The 19,828-nt window shown below is 39.3% G+C and overlaps 1 protein-coding gene across 2 annotated transcripts; it reads left to right on the top strand.

The window, feature by feature from the left end:
* The first annotated feature begins 1,740 nt into the window (after positions 1–1,740).
* Positions 1,741–19,352, top strand: mri1 (methylthioribose-1-phosphate isomerase 1). Of its 2 annotated transcripts, none has more exons than XM_028457061.1 (6): positions 1,741–2,283; positions 9,424–9,647; positions 10,860–11,029; positions 11,112–11,288; positions 13,867–14,091; positions 15,224–19,352. In XM_028457061.1, exons 1-6 carry the CDS (start codon positions 2,152–2,154, stop codon positions 15,355–15,357), a joined length of 1,062 nt encoding a protein of 353 aa, XP_028312862.1. In that variant the 5' UTR covers positions 1,741–2,151; the 3' UTR covers positions 15,358–19,352. The 2 variants fall into 2 exon arrangements, with proteins under 2 accessions (XP_028312862.1, XP_028312868.1); XM_028457067.1 differs by lacking the exon at positions 1,741–2,283 and adding an exon at positions 3,072–3,153.
* Positions 19,353–19,828: the final 476 nt, after the last annotated feature.

Genomic DNA, 19,828 nt, shown 5'->3' with positions numbered 1-19,828 from the left:
ATAGATTTATGTTGGTAAATATAAATGCTACTTTTTGGTTGGTTGAACAAAAAAATGTAACAAAAAGGTTGCAATTTAATGACCGTGGGAAAATGTGGGTCCCCGGGTGAGACCAGTTGAGAACCCCTGGCATAAATTACCAAATAATTTAGTTGTAGATATCTCAGTAGGGTTGCAATGGGGCGTAAAATATCTGGCAAATTTCCACTGGAACTTAAGCTTGGGAAATATTAAAAAATAGAAATTTTTCATGAGAATTATTTATTGAAATGAACCAGAAATGTTGACAAATTTTAAATCACTGTATCATATATATATATATATATATATATATATATATATATATATACATAAATATTGGCATAAATATTTGGATCCCAGTCTGCTGGTTAACTGGATGTTCCCAAAGAAACTAAATGTAGCATAGAAATGAGAGCGTTCAGCTATCAGGCTCCTCACTTATGGAACCAGCACCCAGAGGTCTGTGCTCTGCAGTTTTAACTTTAAACTTAAGATTTATCATTAGATAAAGTGTATAGTTATGCCTCTGTAGGCTACGCTGAGCCTTTCTCTAGTTATGCTGCTCTAGGTTTGGCTGCTGGGGAACCTTTTCTGGTGCACCAAACAGTTCTTATCTTTACTTCACATTTTTTATTAAAAGCTGTTTGTACTAAACACATTTTGACAAAGTTTTAACCAAAGATTGACCTTACAACATGGAAGTTTCCATTGATTTCCAGAGGGGATCAATATACTGATTGTGGATCAGTTTTTTTGTTTTTGTTTTTTTAAATTGAAAAATCCCAAAAATATAATTTTCCAAAACATACAGTAAGTAGGCCTATATATTTCATTCAGATACACACACATAAGTCTGAGCCCATTTCTTTGCTTTGTTCAAAATGCTATATACTGTATATATATATATATATATATATATATATATATATATATACACAAATAGAATTTAACATTAGCATTATTTATCTTTTATTAAGCTAATAACAATGGAAATGTAATGTGTGTAACACATTTTTACATTTATCCCTGCTGAATAGGGGTGTGCATTGCCATGAATCTGACGATACGATACAAATTAATGTCACAATACGATATATCCCGATACGAAACAATACGATATATATTGCGACATCAATATTTACAAATTTCCCCTTTACAAGTGCAAAATGGTAAGAAATACAATTTATTTAATTTTTTTTTAAACTTGCAAGAACAAGTAACAGGTAACTAATCAACTGTAATTCAAGTACCAATATAAAAAACAAGTGGTGTTTTTTTTTCTTCTAACTGTCATATTAAGTTTTAAAAAAAGTTTAACTTTTGCTCCAACAACAAATTATGTTAAGTTCTTCAATTGTGTGTTTTTTTAAGTGTGCATATGTTAGCCCAATTAAATTAATCGATCAAAAAAAATCAATTGACTTTTTTGATCATACGATAATCGCGCGGAGAAACATCGCGATATATCACAGAATCCATTTTTATTACTGCTGAACTGTAACCGACGAACCCATAGGGTTTGATTGAGTCCAGGTGAAGAACCAGTGGACCATGAAGGTGACCTGCACCAACATCTGCCCTGGTGGAAAAACACTGAGTTAAGATATAAAATGATTAGTAAATATAGTAAAATATTAAAATGAGGTCAACAGAGGGCGTATTGATGATGTAAAGTGAAAAGGTGTGTGAAGGTGTGGAAACAATGAAAGATGTCTCAGATGTTTCCCGCTCCTGGTCCGTGCTGTGCTGTGGGGGAAGCGCGAGCTCTTTGGTCTTATGCTAATAAGGTTTGAGAGCGAGAAATCTCCCCCAGACAAAGGGTGTGTGTGAGTGTGTGAGTGTGTGTGTGTGTGTGCGCGCTGTTGGGGGTTAACACCCGACGAAACGGAGGTGGGCGTGGCCTCGGAGCAGAGGGCTTCCTGCTCGGGTGAACACGTGGTTCGGTGTCTGTCGCTGTGAGGATCTGCGTCTGCTCCTGGTTCCGGACTCTGTGAACCGTCACAGATCCGCTACGAAGGTCTCCGAACGTGTAGGAAAAGCGCGTGTGTGTGCAGCCGGTCTACCCCCCTTCTTTCTCTCCCCCCTCCCTTTCTCCTCCTCCTCCCGGTTTCCTGTCGTCGTCTGTCGGTCATGACGCTGGAAGCGATCCGCTACCGGACCGGGTCTCTACAGATCCTCAACCAGCTGCTGCTGCCACACCAGACGGTCTACGATGAGATCCGCTCGGTGCAGGACGCCTTTGAGGCCATCAAGTCCATGAAGGTAGGTGGATGTGGAGGATGGAGGGTGAGGGTGGGGGTGCTCCTGGTTCCCCTGGTTCCCCACACCCTCACCCTCCTCACCGTGCACGCTCCTTTGTGCTCCGTCCGCACACGGCCTGTATTCTGGTTTGGGGGAACCCATAGCAGGGGTTCATGAGTCCACCCCCTCCTCTGTCTCAGGGAGGGGTGGTTGATGAATAATTAGTGACCTCTGCCATGTTTTTTGCTCTTAAACTACTCAAACACTCAGCACGTGCACAGTGTTCATGTGCACAACAGCTGGAAACGTCAACCAGATGTTGATCCTCCAGAGCTGCTTTGCTTGCTACTCTCATCAGCAGCAGATACTTGTTTGATCTGTGAGTGAAGGAATGTGCCATCATCATCATCATCACCATCATCATCAGCAGCAGGAGGGTGATGATGTCATCATGATGATGGAGATGGTGGTGAGCACAAACCCTGTCAGACTCCTGGAAGGATATGGAACATTTTTTTGATTGATAATTTGAAATAACTGTAAATCTGACAGGAAAAGATCTAATTTTATTGTACGAAAACAAACAAAAAAAACTACAACAAACAATGAAGTTGATGGTTTTATTTGGTAAATTCTAGGGTTGGGTGATTTTTGCCTAGCCAAAAATCTCTGATTTATTTATTTTTTTTCAAAGAATGTCACAGCTGGTGCCTCATGGCCTCTCAGCCTGCTCGTCCGCCTCTCTCCTAACACACCTGACTCACATCAGCAATCAGGTAGGAGGGAGGAGGAGCTTATAAAGGGCTGAGAGGACCAGAAGGAGTAAGGCACAACAACTGACCAGCAGCAGACATGTGGGGAGAGTTCTTCAGCTCCCCAATGGAGATGTTTGTAAGTTTGTTTCAGTTTGGACTGGAGATTTCTGGTAGTCCTGTTTTCGTCTTTAGGTAGTTTTAGTCTTTTTTGTATATTTTTGTCGTTTAGAGGGTGGACGCTGGGACGACGGTCCTGTATATGGTTGGCCCAGTGTCCTCCCTACTTATGTTCAGTATGGCCATGGTCTCCAGTCCGTTTTAGTTTGTTCTGTGGATACTTTCAGAATTTTGTTAATAAATACTTTTGATAGAGCTTTGATTTCTCTGTGGCGTCTTGTTTATGTTGCGGCCCCTCAAGCCTTGACCCCACATCCTAGAGGGGGCCGCAACACAGAAAAATCCAAGTTTTGATTCAGTTTTCAACTTTATTGCTGTGATTGTCCTCAAGAGTTAAAATGCATAGAACAATCCTCACATTGCGCTACGGTAACCCACAAGGACGGAACGCAAATAAGTCAGAAAAAAAAACTTGAAAAAAATAAATACAAATTTTAAAATTGAATTTGCAAAATAAAAATTGTTTTTATCTACAAATTTGATTAAATCAATTTTTTTTACGACATTCAGCATTAGGTGTACATATTACATAGAAGTCTATCCACTCATTCAATTTGATAAATAATTTATTTAAAGATTAAAATTCTGACTGCTTTGTGACCTCTTTAACCTAGACCAGACATGGGCAACTGACGGCCCTCGGTTTAATTTTGTGTGGTCCGCAAACGCGCAAAATGACAATAAAAGCATTTTTTTAAAAACTGCCAAATTACTCAAAAAATATACAAAAGTACAAAGGACTGCACACAGGGGCAACAAAGTTGGACAAATTTACTTTGAAATTCAGAATACAGCTATAATAGTAGAAAAGTAAACAAATCGAGAACAAAAAAATGACTCGTAACATACAAAACAACAAACAATACACAGAATGGCAAAAAAAAGTGACAACAGAAATACACAAAATGACTTTAAAAACATGCAAAATGACCAAACACATGCAAATAAAGACTCTAATAATTTACAAAACAAACACAAAATGAAAGAAAAATGTGCAATGTTCACTGAATTAATCTTCAGATTGGTCCATAATGCTGAGAGGATATTCCTATATTGTGGCCTTTGGATCAGTCACATCACATGACCTTTTTTATTTCCTTTATACAGTGCCTCTTTATTTATTTTTTTCTTTCTATATTGTTGTCTACGATGTCATGTTCTATGCACTTATTCTTTACTGTTACTGAGAAGCATGAATGTACAGTGCATTCCCCCTCTCAAACAGGAGTTTAAGTAGATTACATCAAACAATTTATCTTCTCCGACATTAAACACACATTAAATGGTAAATGGACTAGATTTATACAGCGCCTTACAACCACACTGAAGCAGTCCCAAAGAGCTTTACATATCAGCTCATTCACCCATTCACTCTCACATTCACACACCAGTGGGACAGGACTGCCATGCAAGGCACTAGTCGACCACTGGGAGCAACTTAGGGTTCAGTGTCTTGCCCATGGACACTTCGACACATAGTCAGGTACTGGGATCGAACCCCCAACCTCTTGATCAGAAGACGACCCTCTACCACCTGAGCCACGGTCGCCCCAGCTAAACCTAATTTGCTAAATTATTGAAAGATAATCTGGGTTGAAGCTCAAATTAGTATAATTAAATAGTGAGAAGTCATTAGTTTGTCAGATTTAAACTAAAAATACAGGGTAAACAGGGGCTAAATCTGTTTAAAATGTATTATTGTAAGAGCATTAGTTGGCCCTGGCATAGATATATTTTGAATTTGATTTTTTTATTTCAACAGTCTTCAGAAAAAACCAAAACAGAACAAACAACACACAATTGTTTAACTAATCAGCCGAAAGCGTTTAGGTTGAAGCTAAAGCTTATACACACCTACCCCATCACAAAAAACTAAAAAAGCCTCTCTAGCTAAAATCACCAAAAATAAATTGAAACTAACATTACTATCTTTACAGTAGACATTAACTATATATATATATATATTCTACACAAACATGCTTGTGGATGGGCACTGATAAGCAGTTACTGCTTTAGCCCGTTCTATTTTTGCTTGTTTAAATGAATGTTTATTCTTTATATTGTAATGTATATGTTGGAAGACAGCCAAGAACAAATAAAAATCAATTAATCAATGAAATTTGACTCATTTGTCACAATATTCCTAATTCTCAGGTCAAAAACATTTGCTGTGATGTGTTTCTCTCATTTAATCACAATACAATGTGCAGAGTAAAATTGGGCTTAACGGAGAAAGGAAACATCTGGCTCAGCTCCAGTTGTTGTTTTAAAAAAGAAAAAAATATATATACTGTATTTATGTATATCTTAAAACCTGAGCTCTTGTTTTGAAAGGCAGGAAGTGAAAGTTGTTGTTCTGTGTTTGGTAATAAAGACCCAACAAAGACCACTTTCTTTATCAGAATTTGAGCGGTTAGCAAACAGGAAGTTGCACACACTCATATAGAAGATGCAGCAGGAGCATTAAGGTGGATAGCTACAGCTTCTGTTATGACATCTCATGAATGAGACCATGTTACAGAGGGGGAGTCCTCCACGCCCCTCTGCGCTTGCCTTAGGACAGTTTCCCTCCCATTGCTATCAGGATAGCTGTGTTCATCGCCATGACAACTGTTGTGATGGTGATGAATATTATTTTATGGAGACGGTGTCAGTCCCCCGACCCATATTTCACAATGATTTTAACATAAAATCAAATAAAAGAGCTATCAATTATAAAAATCTGAAAAAAATTAAAATCTCAAATCTAGAAACACCAAAACATAAAACCATTAGATGTGCTCTATTAAATATTAGATCACTGAGATCCAAATCTCTACTAGTAAATGACCTTATCTCAGAAAATAACCTTGATTTATTCTGTTTAACTGAAACATGGCTGTATCAAGATGAATATGTTAGTTTAAATGAAGCCACTCCTCCCAGTCATTTAAATACTCATATGCCACGAGACATAGGCCGTGGAGGTGGTGTAGCAGCTATTTATCATTCCTCTCTCCTAATCTATCCTAAACCAAAGGCCAGTTACACTTCCTTTGAAAGCCTGGTTCTAAATTTATCTCATATCGAATCAAAAACCTGCCAGCCAGTCTTATTTGCGATAATTTACCGTCCTCCAGGCCCTTATTCTGAATTTCTATCAGAATTCTCTGAGTTTATATCAAACTTAGTCCTCAGTTCTGATAAAATACTGATAGTAGGAGATTTTAATATCCATGTGGACAAAGATAGTGATAGCCTGAGCTCAGCCTTTATGTCCCTAATAGACTCAGTTGGCTTTTTTCAAACTATTAATGAAGCTACTCATCGTTTAAATCATACTCTTGATCTTGTTCTAACATATGGCCTTGATATTAATGAACTAAAAGTCTACCCTGAAAATCCTCTGCTATCAGATCACTTTTTAATATCTTTTAACATTATCCTAGAGGATCTCGCACTGTGCAATAAAATAGTTACAAGTAGAAATCTATCCAACAGTGCTGTGGCTAAATTTAAAGAGGCCATTCCTGCTGCCTTAAACTCAGTGCACCATCCAATAAATAACTATGATATTAATTATAACCCCTCTCAACTGGATCTGCTTGTCGATAGCTCTGCTAGTCTACTAAAATCCACCTTGGACTCAATTGCCCCATTGAGGGAAAAAACTATTAAACGTCAGAGGAAAGCTCCGTGGTTTAGCTCTGAAACTCACACACTCAAACAAACAACCCGTAAATTAGAGAGAATGTGGCGCTCCAATAAAACAGAGGAGTCACGAATACTTTGGCAAGAAAGCCATAGTAAATACATGACAGCCTTACGACATAGTCGATCTACATACTATTCCTCACTAATTGAAGAAAATAAAAATAATCCGAGGTACCTTTTCAGCACTGTAGCCAGGCTAACACAAAGTCAGAGCTCTATTGAGCCCATGATTCCTCTAGCCCTCAGCTGTGAGGACTTTATGACATTTTTTAACGATAAAATTCACAAGATTAGAGATAAAATTAGCCACTCCCTGCCTTCACCTGGGCCTGCTGTACCATTAAATGTAAATAGGCCTAACCTAAACTGTTTCACACATATAGGACTTCAGGAACTTAACTCTATTATTTCATCCTCCAAACCATCGACCTGCCTTTCAGATCCGATCCCAACTAAGCTGTTTAAAGAAGTTATTCCCCTAGTCTGCCCATCTTTGTTGGAGACAATAAATATATCTCTATCAATAGGCTACGTGCCACAGTCCTTTAAAGTAGCTGTAATCAAACCCCTTCTCAAAAAACCTACTCTTGATTCCAGCACTTTAGCAAACTACAGGCCTATATCTAATCTTCCTTTTACTTCAAAGATTCTTGAGAAAGTTGTGGCAGCTCAGCTCTGTGAATTTCTTCAAAACAACAGCCTGTTCGAGGACTTCCAGTCAGGCTTTAGAGCTCAACACAGCACAGAGACTGCTTTAGTTAAAGTAACTAATGATCTACTCTGGGCTTCAGATGAAGGACGACTCTCAGTCCTGGTTTTATTAGATCTTAGTGCAGCTTTTGACACTATAGATCACTATATTCTACTAGAGAGATTAGAGGAATTACTTGGAATCACAGGGACTGCCCTAAACTGGTTTAAGTCCTACCTATCTGATAGGTACCAGTTTGTACACGTGAATAATAAGTCTTCTGTGTACACTAAAGTAAGCTACGGGGTTCCTCAGGGCTCTGTGCTAGGTCCAATCCTCTTCTGTATCTATATGATCCCCCTTGGTAATGTTATGAGAAAATACTCTGTTAACTTCCACTGCTATGCTGATGATACCCAACTGTATGTATCAATGAAGTCAGGTGAGACAAATCAGCTATCTAAACTTGAGGCCTGTCTAAAGGACATTAGGGCCTGGATGGACCAAAATTTTCTTCTTCTCAACTCAGACAAGACTGAGGTCATTGTACTGGGCCCGCGACACCTTAGAGAAACCTATGCTAGCCTAACTGCCCTAGATGGCATTACTCTGGCACAAAGCACAACTGTTAGAAACCTTGGGGTTCTATTTGATCAGGACTTATCCTTCAACTCTCACATAAAACAAACTTCAAGAACTGCCTTCTTTCATCTCCGTAACATTGCTAAAATCAGATCTATCCTGTCTCAGGGCGACGCCGAAAAACTAGTCCATGCTTTTGTTACCTCTAGACTGGATTATTGTAATTCTCTTTTAGCAGGCTGCCCGAGCAAGTCGCTTAAGACACTTCAGCTGGTTCAAAATGCTGCAGCACGTGTACTGACTAAAACTAGGAGAAGAGATCACATTACTCCTGTATTAGCCTCTCTGCATTGGCTTCCCATAAAATATAGAATAGAATTCAAGATTCTTCTTCTCACTTATAAAGCCCTAAATGGACAGGCACCAGTCTATCTCAAGGAGCTTGTAGTGCCATACAATCCCCCCAGAACACTACGCTCTCAAAATGCTGGACTACTCGTTGTTCCATTCATCTCTAAAAGTAGTATAGGAGGAAGAGCTTTCAGTTATCAGGCCCCACTTCTCTGGAACCATCTACCAACCACGGTTCGGGGGGCAGACACCCTCTCTACCTTTAAGGTTAGGCTCAAAACATTCCTCTTTGATAAAGCTTTTAGTTAGGAACCAGCTCATAGCTCATAATTAAGATGCAATAGGCATAGACTGCCGGGGGGGGGGTCTGGCATGCTCGGTTGGAGAGAGGTTGGAGAGGGCGTTAAGAGAGAGGTCATTTAGGTTAGAGAGGGACCGGAGAGGGTCCCATTCCTCTTTCAAACACTCCCTCTATGTCTGCTTACTCCCTTGTGTGTTTGCTCCTGTACTCCTTCTGGCTTTTGTCTTGCAGGTCCGTGGGATCCTCAGTGTGGAGTTACAGAGACTCAGCGGCTCTGTCTCCACCCTTTCCTCTGCACACACCCAACACAGCATAACGTGGATGGCTGTTCATCATAGGAATGGGATCCACACAAGGTTCCTGCTGCTTAACAGAAGGTTTTCCTTGCCGCCATGATGAATTCATGTTGGGTGTGGGATACATATGTATGTGTATATACGTATATATGCATATGTGTGTATCCATAAAATGAAGAGTCCGTCCTTAAGACTGCTCTACTGTAAAGTGCCTTGAGATACCATTGGTTATGATTTGGCGCTATACAAATAAAGATTGATTGATTGAGATTGATTGAAAGAGCATAAATAACTGTTGTTCCTGCTCTCCTTCAGGTTCGTGGGGCACCGGCCATCGCCATCGTGGGCTGCCTCAGCCTGGCGGTGGAGCTGCGGGCCGGCGCCGGGGGCGACGACCCCGTCACCTTCATCAGGGAGTCGCTGTGTCACCTGACCTCAGCCCGACCCACTGCCGTCAACATGGGCCGAGCCGCCCGCGAGCTGATGGAGTTCGCTGAGAATGAGAGCATGGAGAAGAACCCGGAGCCACTCAAAGAAAGGTAGATTAAAAACGAGCTTTGTTTCTGTAGAACTCCAGAAATAATGTTGAAAATGGCACAAACACGTCCTAGCTTCTGTTGGAGGAAGTGTGGGACACATGTGGTTAACCACACTCACATATTCTGAGCATGTCCCAAGTTGAGTGTATTATTCTGGAGAAAAGTATTTCAAGTATAGAAAGTGCTTCTAGGCGTAACACCCAACGGCATAAATGATAGAGGGAGGAAATATCTGCTGAATATACTGCTCACAGCAGCCCTCAAGTGTATTACTTTAAGGTGGTTAAAACCGGACCCCCCAACTTATGATATAAAAGTCCAAGACATTTATCATATGGAGGAAATTACATACAGTACCTATTAAGGCTGAACGATTTTGGAAAGGAGAACTAATGTCTGCTTTGACCAATTGGACGTTTTTTAGTTAAACTCCAAATGCCTCATGTTCTCAATTACTAAAGTTCAATTACAATTGATCACATTTAGTGAGCCTGAAATAATAAATAACCTAATAAAAGTTGAGCTTCCTCTTGTGTTAGCTTCCTGTTAGCATCTCAATTGATAATGAGTCCTAAATCAAATGCAGTAGAATAGAACAGAATAGAAAACACCTTTATTGATCCCCAGAGGGGAAATACACATTTGCAGCAACACAGTATAAGAACAAAATTAAATACTAACATAGGATTTTAGTGCAATATGTAAAGTGTAGGACATTAATAAATGAGGAAAAACAACAGCAGAAAGAAAAACACATCTGCAAATGACAAGAGAGAACTGGGTTAGGGGTGGGATTTAGAAACAAATATATATCTATTTTATTTCCTATCTATTGGTTACCTTTTTAGGTTCCTAATCAATAAAAAAATATAGGTTTTAATATTTTGGTGTGGGTGCCTGAGCCTTTATTGTGTTGGCGTAGCCCTGGATTAATTTTTTCTAAAGTATTAAAATGTGGGAAAGCTTGATATGTAACATATTTTAATTATTGTTAACCACATATTCCTCAGTTTAGCGTTAAAGTATAATTGACATTTTTTATGGCATTTTCATGACAAATACAAAGTCAATTATCTAAACTTATATATGATTATGACAGCAACAGATTTTTTAAATTACAATTAAGCCATAATTGTAATTAATTATCAGTTACACGATTACAGATATAATTGGGACAAAGGAAGCCTTTTCTTAATCCCCTTCCTCCTGCAGTGTAATCGCCTGGATCGAAGACATGCTGGAGCGCGACGTCAATGACAACAAGAAGATCGGTAACTATGGAGCTCAGCACATCCTGTCGGGCGTCCCCAGGGACTCGGTGACAATCCTCACACACTGCAACACGGGCTCGCTGGCCACAGCTGGATATGGAACCGCCCTGGGTGAGATCGGTGGTGCTCTCACAGGGGATTAGTTGTATATTTATTGAGGTGCATCTGTATTAATGTGTGTGTGTGTGTGTAGGGGTGGTGAGAAGCCTACACTCACTGGGCAGGCTGAAGCGCGTCTACTGCACAGAGACGAGGCCGTACAACCAGGGATCCAGACTGACTGCATATGAGGCCGTCGCTGAAGGAATCCCTGCTACGCTCATTACTGACAGCATGGCTGCCCTCACCATGAGAGAAATGAACATCACAGGTGAGAAATCGCTATTTTTATTTTATCCAAACGAGGGAAACATGATAATTATCAGTCTAATAACCTTTTAGGCAAATCTCATCATTGTGTTATCAGGCCAATAAGACGATTTGACTCGGTAAGTTCTCCAATAACATAGCCCCGCCCCTTTAACGTGTGCCAAAGCCACTATGTGCCAAGTCAACCAAAAAACTTTGAATGTGACGCAGCTGTAGACTTCCTTCACAGATAAAAAAGATACCTTTGTTTCCATCTGTGTGACCTAAAAAGGATAAAGAATATAAAACGGTCGCTGCACAGAATGTGAAAAAAGCAAAGCACAAAAGAGACTGTTAGAGTTTCAGAGATTAAATTCAGTTTGCAGAACAGATCTATTAATTACCACATTATCCAGGCTATAATATTGACCGCATTCCAATATTTTTGCAATTTACCAACAATAATCCACATAAAGGCCGCACCGTCACATAGGCAGCACTTTATTGGCTGATCATGGTGCCCTTCAAACGACTCGGCCAATCAGAACCGGCAGGTTGGCGTGCTGATGTACTCCAGTTAACAGAGGTTTCCATTTCCACATGAAGTCTCCTCCTCCCTGCCCCACGTCTCCATATCAGTCCATTTACAGCTTTTCATGGTCACTTTTGTTCTGCATCCAGACTAATAATACACGCTCCCTCTGTCCGTTTTTTTACCGTGCACTATCGCCCTAGGAGTGATCACGTCGAGTCCGGACGCTGAGTCGGACACGATTGCTTCTGAACAAACTCAACGTGGTGATTTGACAACTTTATGCTGTTCATTAAATCCTATTAAAAACTGGCTGAGATATGTTACATTTTAAACATTATTGTACTTTTTATACACTCTTACTTTGAATGCATACGTGCCAGCATCACTCCCCGCTCCAGAAACTTTCATTTATTCCCGCTATTTGTTTTTTATTTAAGCAAACGTCTTATTTCAGGCATAGAAAATAAAAACATTTATTCAACAGATATATGACTTCAACTGTCACTCTCTCCCTCTACCCGGACAACGTCCTGCATACGGAGCATGATCAATCAATCAATCAATCTTTATTTGTATAGCGCCAAATCATAACCAATGGTATCTCAAGGCACTTTACAGTAGAGCAGTCTTAAGGACGGACTCTTCATTTTATGGATACACACATATGCATATATACGTATATACACATACATATGTATCCCACACCCACATCATGGCGGCAAGGAAAACCTTCTGTTAAGCAGCAGGAACCTTGTGTGGATCCCATTCCTATGATGAACAGCCATCCACGTTATGCTGTGTTGGGTGTGTGCAGAGGAAAGGGTGGAGACAGAGCCGCTGAGTCTCTGTAACTCCCCACTGAGGATCCCACGGACCTGCAAGACAAAAGCCAGAAGGAGTACAGGAGCAAACACACAAGGGAAGAAGCAGACATAGAGGGAGTGTTTGAGAGAGGAATGGGACCCTCTCCGGTCCCTCTCTAACCTAAATGACCTCTCTCTTAACGCCCTCTTCAACCTCTCTCCAACCGAGCATGCCAGACCCGCCCGGCAGTCTATGCCTATTGCATCTTAATTATGAGCTATGAGCTGGTTCCTAACTAAAAGCTTTACCAAAGAGGAATGTTTTGAGCCTAACCTTAAAGGTAGAGAGGGTGTCTGCCCCCCGAACCGTGGTTGGTAGATGGTTCCAGAGAAGTGGGGCCTGATAACTGAAAGCTCTTCCTCCTATACTACTTTTAGAGACGAATGGAACAACGAGTAGTCCAGCATTTTGAGAGCGTAGTGTTCTGGGGGGATTGTATGGCACTACAAGCTCCTTGAGATAGACTGGTGCCTGTCCATTTAGGGCTTTATAAGTGAGAAGAAGAATCTTGAATTCTATTCTATATTTTATGGGAAGCCAATGCAGAGAGGCTAATACAGGAGTAATGTGATCTCTTCTCCTAGTTTTAGTCAGTACACGTGCTGCAGCATTTTGAACCATCTGTCTTGTTAATAAAGCTGTTTGTGCTTTCACTTTTCATACATTACCCAAAGCTCGTATTTAAACGTTCAGTTCACTGTGATGTTCAGTGTCTGTTACAGTGCTCAGTCTTTCTGTTGTAGTAGTGACTGTTTATGATTGAATATAATCTGCCTCCAACAGACGCTTTCACTAGACACATGTGAACGACTGACTGTAAAAAATCACACCGTCAACGTTTAATTAAAAAAAAAAGGCGTCCTATATGCTGGAAAATACGTTTTTTTCTGTAAATATAGTGAAAATAGATGTTTTAGTTTATGAACTATACGTTTTGATTGTTCCCATGTCTTTTGTGAAATTTTCCTTTAAAACATTCTTGAGAACAAAACAAAATTTAATAACGTATCAATGGCATTTTTTTGTTCATAGATTTAAATAGATTCCCTTTCGTTTAATATGCAAGGGTTTATTTTAAGTCCAAATTTATTATTATTTGACGAGAAATGTATGATTCAGGAGTTATCTAATGCGTTAGAAGAAAATTCCTCTTGCTTGATCACTAATCTTTACTTTCCATGTTTCCGTTGTTCCCGTACAGCGGTGGTGGTGGGAGCAGACAGGGTGGTTGCCAATGGCGACACAGCCAACAAGGTGGGGACGTATCAGCTGGCGATCGCAGCAAAGTACCACGGGATCCCTTTTTACGTGGCCGCACCCAGCACGTCGTGCGACTTGAGCCTGGAGAGCGGCCGCGACATCATCATCGAGGTGCGCCCCCCCGAGGAGCTCACCAGTATAAACGGAATCCCCATCGCCGCCCCAGGTAAGAGAAGATAGCACATCATAAACAGTGAGAACACTTTTCTGACACCAACCTTTCTCTCTCCTTCAGATAATAATATTTATCCAGTGAGTTTGTTCATTTGTCAGACATGGCGTGCTTGCACCATGTAGCAGATAGCACTGTCCGAGTGTCCGTGCTAGCTGTCTGTGCTAGCCGCTACATACAGATGATAGTGAAGGCTGCAAAGCTCTGGTGATAAGGCAACTCTTTCTTGCACAATTTGCTTTAGTTTTCCATCCTGGTATTTTTAAAAGCCAAAACGAACACAAACGAAGCTGAGCAGCTCGACAGTCTCCCGTCCTGTTATTGTGTATTATGGGTATACCAGGAACTCTTGAAATAATAAGGTTCCGCACTGTTTGGAGTGGTAAAATAATAATAATATTAACAGTGTTATTTTTTTAGCGCGTTCATTTTTCCCGTAATTAATTAATCACAATTAACGTGTTAAAGTGACAGCCCTAACTAGGGTTGTACTCAACCAAGGAAATGGTTGGTTGACCAAGACTATGGCACATGTAGTAATTAGTCGACCAAAAAAAAAAATGGAGAATGAATGAGCAGGTGTAGAGGATGTTAACATCAGATCAGCGCACAGGGAAACAAACGCACGTCAAACACAGGTGCGCAGAGTGCCCCGCGGCGCCAGAGACAGCAGTGGATCTATTTACAAAATCCACTTATCAAATATAAGGATAATTCATGTTCTTGTACAGAAAAAAGGTTGATTCAATAGTGGATGCTTGTTCCCTCTGTTCTGATTTTTTTTTTTTTTTTTTTTTGCAGCCAGCACTCACACACACAGCTGTTGTTGGACATAGAATCATGTTTAGGCATTGAATAAATTATATTTGATATTTAATCCTTATCACCTATATAAGTGCATTGCATTTTTTTTTCTTTTTTAAATGGTATTGAAACTAATACCATTGCTGGTCGACCAATGAATGTCTTGGTCGACCACGATGGCATTGACCAATTAGTCGACTAAATGACCAAAGTTGGCAGCCCTAACCCTTTAAACTTGATATTGTCACAGACCTTTGCTGATCTCCATTTAAGATGATGGGAAACGCGTGTTAAAGTTGATGATCCGTCCTCTGTTCTGCAGGTATTGAAGTGTGGAACCCAGCGTTCGACGTCACCCCTCACCAGCTCATCACAGGCGGCATCATCACAGAGCTGGGAGTCTTCCTCCCCTCTGAGCTCCAGGCGGCGCTCACCGGGCGCCTCACGGCCCTCTAAGCCACACCCGCCACACGCATCACCCCAACACGCTAAGAGACACTCATTTCATAACAGGACACTCATCATGGTTCACTTTAGGTTTTAAATCACTGTTGGTTGTTGGTTGTCTCTCACAAACACGCAAATGTTCCAAATGTTACAGCAGGGAGTCAAACAGACACACGCCTGTTTCCTTTTCCACATTATCTCATTTTTTAAGTGTTTCTGTGGCCAGGTTTTGAACAAGAGAAGAAGCTCAGCTGAACTCAAACAACTTCAATCATATTCGGCAAAACTAATTCTATGAGTGATCACAGAGGAGATGACCCAAAGGAATCAAACAAGATCAAAATGGAAGTGATTCTTTATTTGTAAAGTAGTCTCTAAAATGCTGCTATCCACTTGTAAATATGATATTTTATATTCTTGCCAGTAGTGTGTACATATGTAGAAAACTAACTCCTGCTACTAAAAGGTACGACTATTGTGACCCAACGTGTTGTTATTGGATTAAACTCTGCCATCGAAAATGTTATATTAACATTTAATTTGCTCTGTTTTGTGCAGAAAAGACGTATCTCCATTTCTAGCCCATATACAATCTCAGTGGTGGGAGACGAAATATTTAAATGTTGAATCTTCGAACAAAAACAAGTGGAATTAGTCGTCATTAATCAGCTGCAGCCTCTGAAATACCCTTCACACATCATTTCCTGTTTTCCTCTTTTCATTGAGCACAACATAATGATCTGCCAGGGTTGGGGTCAATTACAACTCAATGATTATTACAGGGACTGGCATTTTTCCAATTACAATTCAATTTACAATTGTAATTTTTCTGCTGAAAGTCAATTACAATTACGTTAATTATTAAATTTCAAGTACAATTAGAGAGCTTGATATAAATAAACCCCCATAAAGCGTAGCCTTCTTCTCGTGTTAGCTTTCTGTTAGCATCTATTATGATAAATCAGCTTTAGAATGTACAATAATTAGTTTTTCATCTCTGCGTTACCTTGTTAGGCTTCCTAATCAATGAAAATATAGGTTTTGATGTTTTTGGTGTGATCGTTTCAGCCTTTTTTTTTTACTGTCGGTATAGCCGTCAATTAATTTTTTTAATGTTTTTAAATGATCCTCAACAAAAGTGACAGGTTAACTTAATATGAAGCATATTTTCATGATCATTACATGATGTGTACGCCATAGAACTGTAACATGGTTCTCAAATATAATTGACAATCTTTATAGGATTTCCATGTCAATTACTATTAAAAAGTAAATTTTCTGATGTCAATTACGATTTAAACAAAAGCAGTTTTTTTCAATTACAATTTAAATAATGCCACAATTGTAATTCATTATTAATTATAATTGACCCCAACCCTGTCACCTGCTGTCAGATGTTCATTTCCCTTTATTGGAGCACTTAAAGGTCCAATCTGACCAATGTAGAGCAGAATTCACACCAGAAGCTGCAGTGTTGTTGTCGTACAGTGATCACAATCTGGTCAAATGTCAAATTTACACGACAAACCTTTGAAGATGTATTGTTTTATTGCTATTTAAAGAACTCATCCATTATGAATCGATAATTAGTGTTATCTACCTCACCTGTCAGTAGTTAGAGCTGGTCGGTTTACGTGTTCATTCCTGTTATATGAAGATGGAACACATGGAAACTCAGAAGTTGTCATTTATACTCTAAGTTTATATAAGTTTGTGGCTAAAGGTTAAAGGAACAGTTCACAAAAGAAGGACTTTATTGTCTCTATATTTCATTCATTCATGTTTTGCACCCCTACAGGAGTCTACTGTGTTAATCTCATTCCACATCAGAAACAAGGCAGTGTACATCTTAAACAGGGCACCAGTCCACCCCCCACAGTCTACTTTCCCATTAACTCTCGCAGCTTATTTAGGCTTTCCAGTTTACCTGAGCTCAATGTTAGGTTTCATAATTCAACACATGGACAGGTGAAATCCTGGGTTCAAACCCACAACCTTTGAATTACAAGACGACCCCCCAGCCTCTACCCTCTAATTGTGGGCTCTGTGGACACTTTGTGTATTTAAAAAAAAAAAAAAAACGGCCACAGTTGGCTTTTCATTACCCTGGATACATTGTTTTAAGGTTGGAAGCAGAAGCTTAAACTGAAATGTTTGAATCAAAAACGTACATTATTCAATTCTTTCATCTGGGATTCAACTCCCTCACGCTAAATGTGTTCAGAACGTGTTCACATGTTAACCACTGGATGCATTTATTTCGTTTATTCCACCTAAACATTCAAATTAAACCCTAAAGGTTTTCAGTTCATCACCTTTTAAAACTGGGAATTATCAGAACTAAAGTTCCTACACTATTTTTATGCCATAATTGGAAACATTCACTGATTCCATCTTGGAAATGAGTTATTTAAAAAAAAAAAAAAAATGTTTTCTAATAAATATAGGATAGTGAAAATTAAATAACTTTAAATATTATCATGAGCTAAGGGAATATACCATATTCCCTAATTTAGGAATTTTGATTTTAAATGATTAAAAACAGGAATGTCCACTTAGTTTGGTAGAATGTCTGATAAAAATATAATCTCAGAGCTGGAATACAGTCAACAAGCTAGAAATCATCCAAATATACTTCCAGATTAGGGTTGCAAAGGGCTGGAAATTTACCATGAACTGGGGGTAATTTTAAATAATTGATGCTGATATTTTAGATAATGCCAAAATATAGGTTGAGAACTATATTTAACATCCCTCTTAAGGGCCAAATTTAGTAAATTCCTAGTTTTTTCCTGTTAATTCCCATGGAAAGTCTCAAACTTTGAAAATTCCAAGACATTTTTCAAATTTTTGTTGATTCCAATAAATACGTCCCTGAAATGTTCCTAATTTTTAATATTCTCAAAATTCGCAAGCTAATGTACCATTAATGTTTTATCCCTAATCCAGACACATTTTAAATTTACTGGGATTCACAGACAACTTTTAAACACATGCACAACTTTAAACTTTTCTGCACATTTTCACAATCCAGTCCAGAAACCAGCAGATTTACAGCAAAGATTACACTTACACGCCGTTTAGAAATGCTTTAATGTAAACTCACCTCGCTTTCACTCACCATTCTCATCATCATCACCTGTGTCACTCATTCAACCACAACTCGCAAAGATGCCTGGCAGGTTGTACGCTTGCATATTTAAAAAAAAAAAAGAATAAGAAGAAAACTCCACTTTTGTACAGTTTCATCTTGTCACTTTTTTTAGATGAAAGTTCAGACGTATGTAGCAACTCAGCGGATGTTGGAACCGCTGCATATCATTTCCTTTCACGTACTGGGGAAAGAATACCAAGGTTTCTGTTCACCTGTACACCCTGAATATTACTCTTTGGCTGTGGTTTGTCGTTTTCATTCATGCTGTTGTAATTTTTAGTGACTAGTCTGGTAGTTGATGGAGCTGAGGAGGGCCTCGACCATACGCGCTACCTCTCTGTCAAACATGTATGAACACAAGTACTGGTGTGCGAGGCTGTAGAAGCAAAATCTCTACAAAATTTCTCCACCTTCCACTGATTAAGTCTCGATTAAACAACTTTTAATTTGCCAGAGATGGTCGTATTTAGGCCAAAATATTCCTGCATTATGCCATGTTTGTACACGCGGCTAATGCAAGTGTATATTTACTAAAGTATATTTCACCATGCTTATTATCAGGTGTCGCCACTGACTGGTTTCCCCCATTGATCTGATTAAAGCTGACAATGGTGTACCATAACGGGGTTAATGTGGCCTGCGATGACTGTGAAAGGAGTGTTGTTTATAGGCAGCCTCTTTAAAGTGCAAGTATATTGATAATCACTCGATCTGGGATTAATTTTGTAACGTGAAAACGGCTCAAACTGCTTTTTTTTATATATACGTATATGAATATAATGCCGTAAAGTGCAGTCATGGAATAAGAAGTTTCTCTTTCACATCAAAAAAGAATAAAACATCAGTGAAAACCAAATGGTTTCGTCTGCGTGGTGTCGTGTTTTCGGTGGAAAAAAACTGCTTCCATTTTTAAATAGTGATTTGACTTTGTTTTAACTATTGATTCCTACCACAATCTGGTTTGTTTTCTTACAAGGGATTACTGTGTGTATAGCTGTGCCTTATCTAATGGATCGTCTAATACAGGGGTTCTCAACTGGTCTCACCCTGGGACCCACATTTTTCCACAGTCATTAAAACGCAATGCACTTTTCTCTTCTTTTTTTTTTTTTAGAATTCTACCAACCAAATTTAGTTTTTCAAGAAAACACATGTAATCTTTTTTTAAAACATGCTTCTATATATTTTTCTGTGCAACATACATTCCACAGCATGCCCGTCAAAAGAAGAGTTTCTTTCAAAATAAAAGACAAGTCCAATATGAGAGACATTAAGTATTTATTTTTGACCAGCTGTCCACGACCTACCCAGTACAGGTCTGTGACC

Source organism: Gouania willdenowi, chromosome 1 (genome assembly GCF_900634775.1).
Source record: "Gouania willdenowi chromosome 1, fGouWil2.1, whole genome shotgun sequence".
Classification (NCBI taxonomy): domain Eukaryota; kingdom Metazoa; phylum Chordata; class Actinopteri; order Blenniiformes; family Gobiesocidae; genus Gouania; species Gouania willdenowi.
This window is presented reverse-complemented; position numbering and strand designations above follow the sequence as displayed.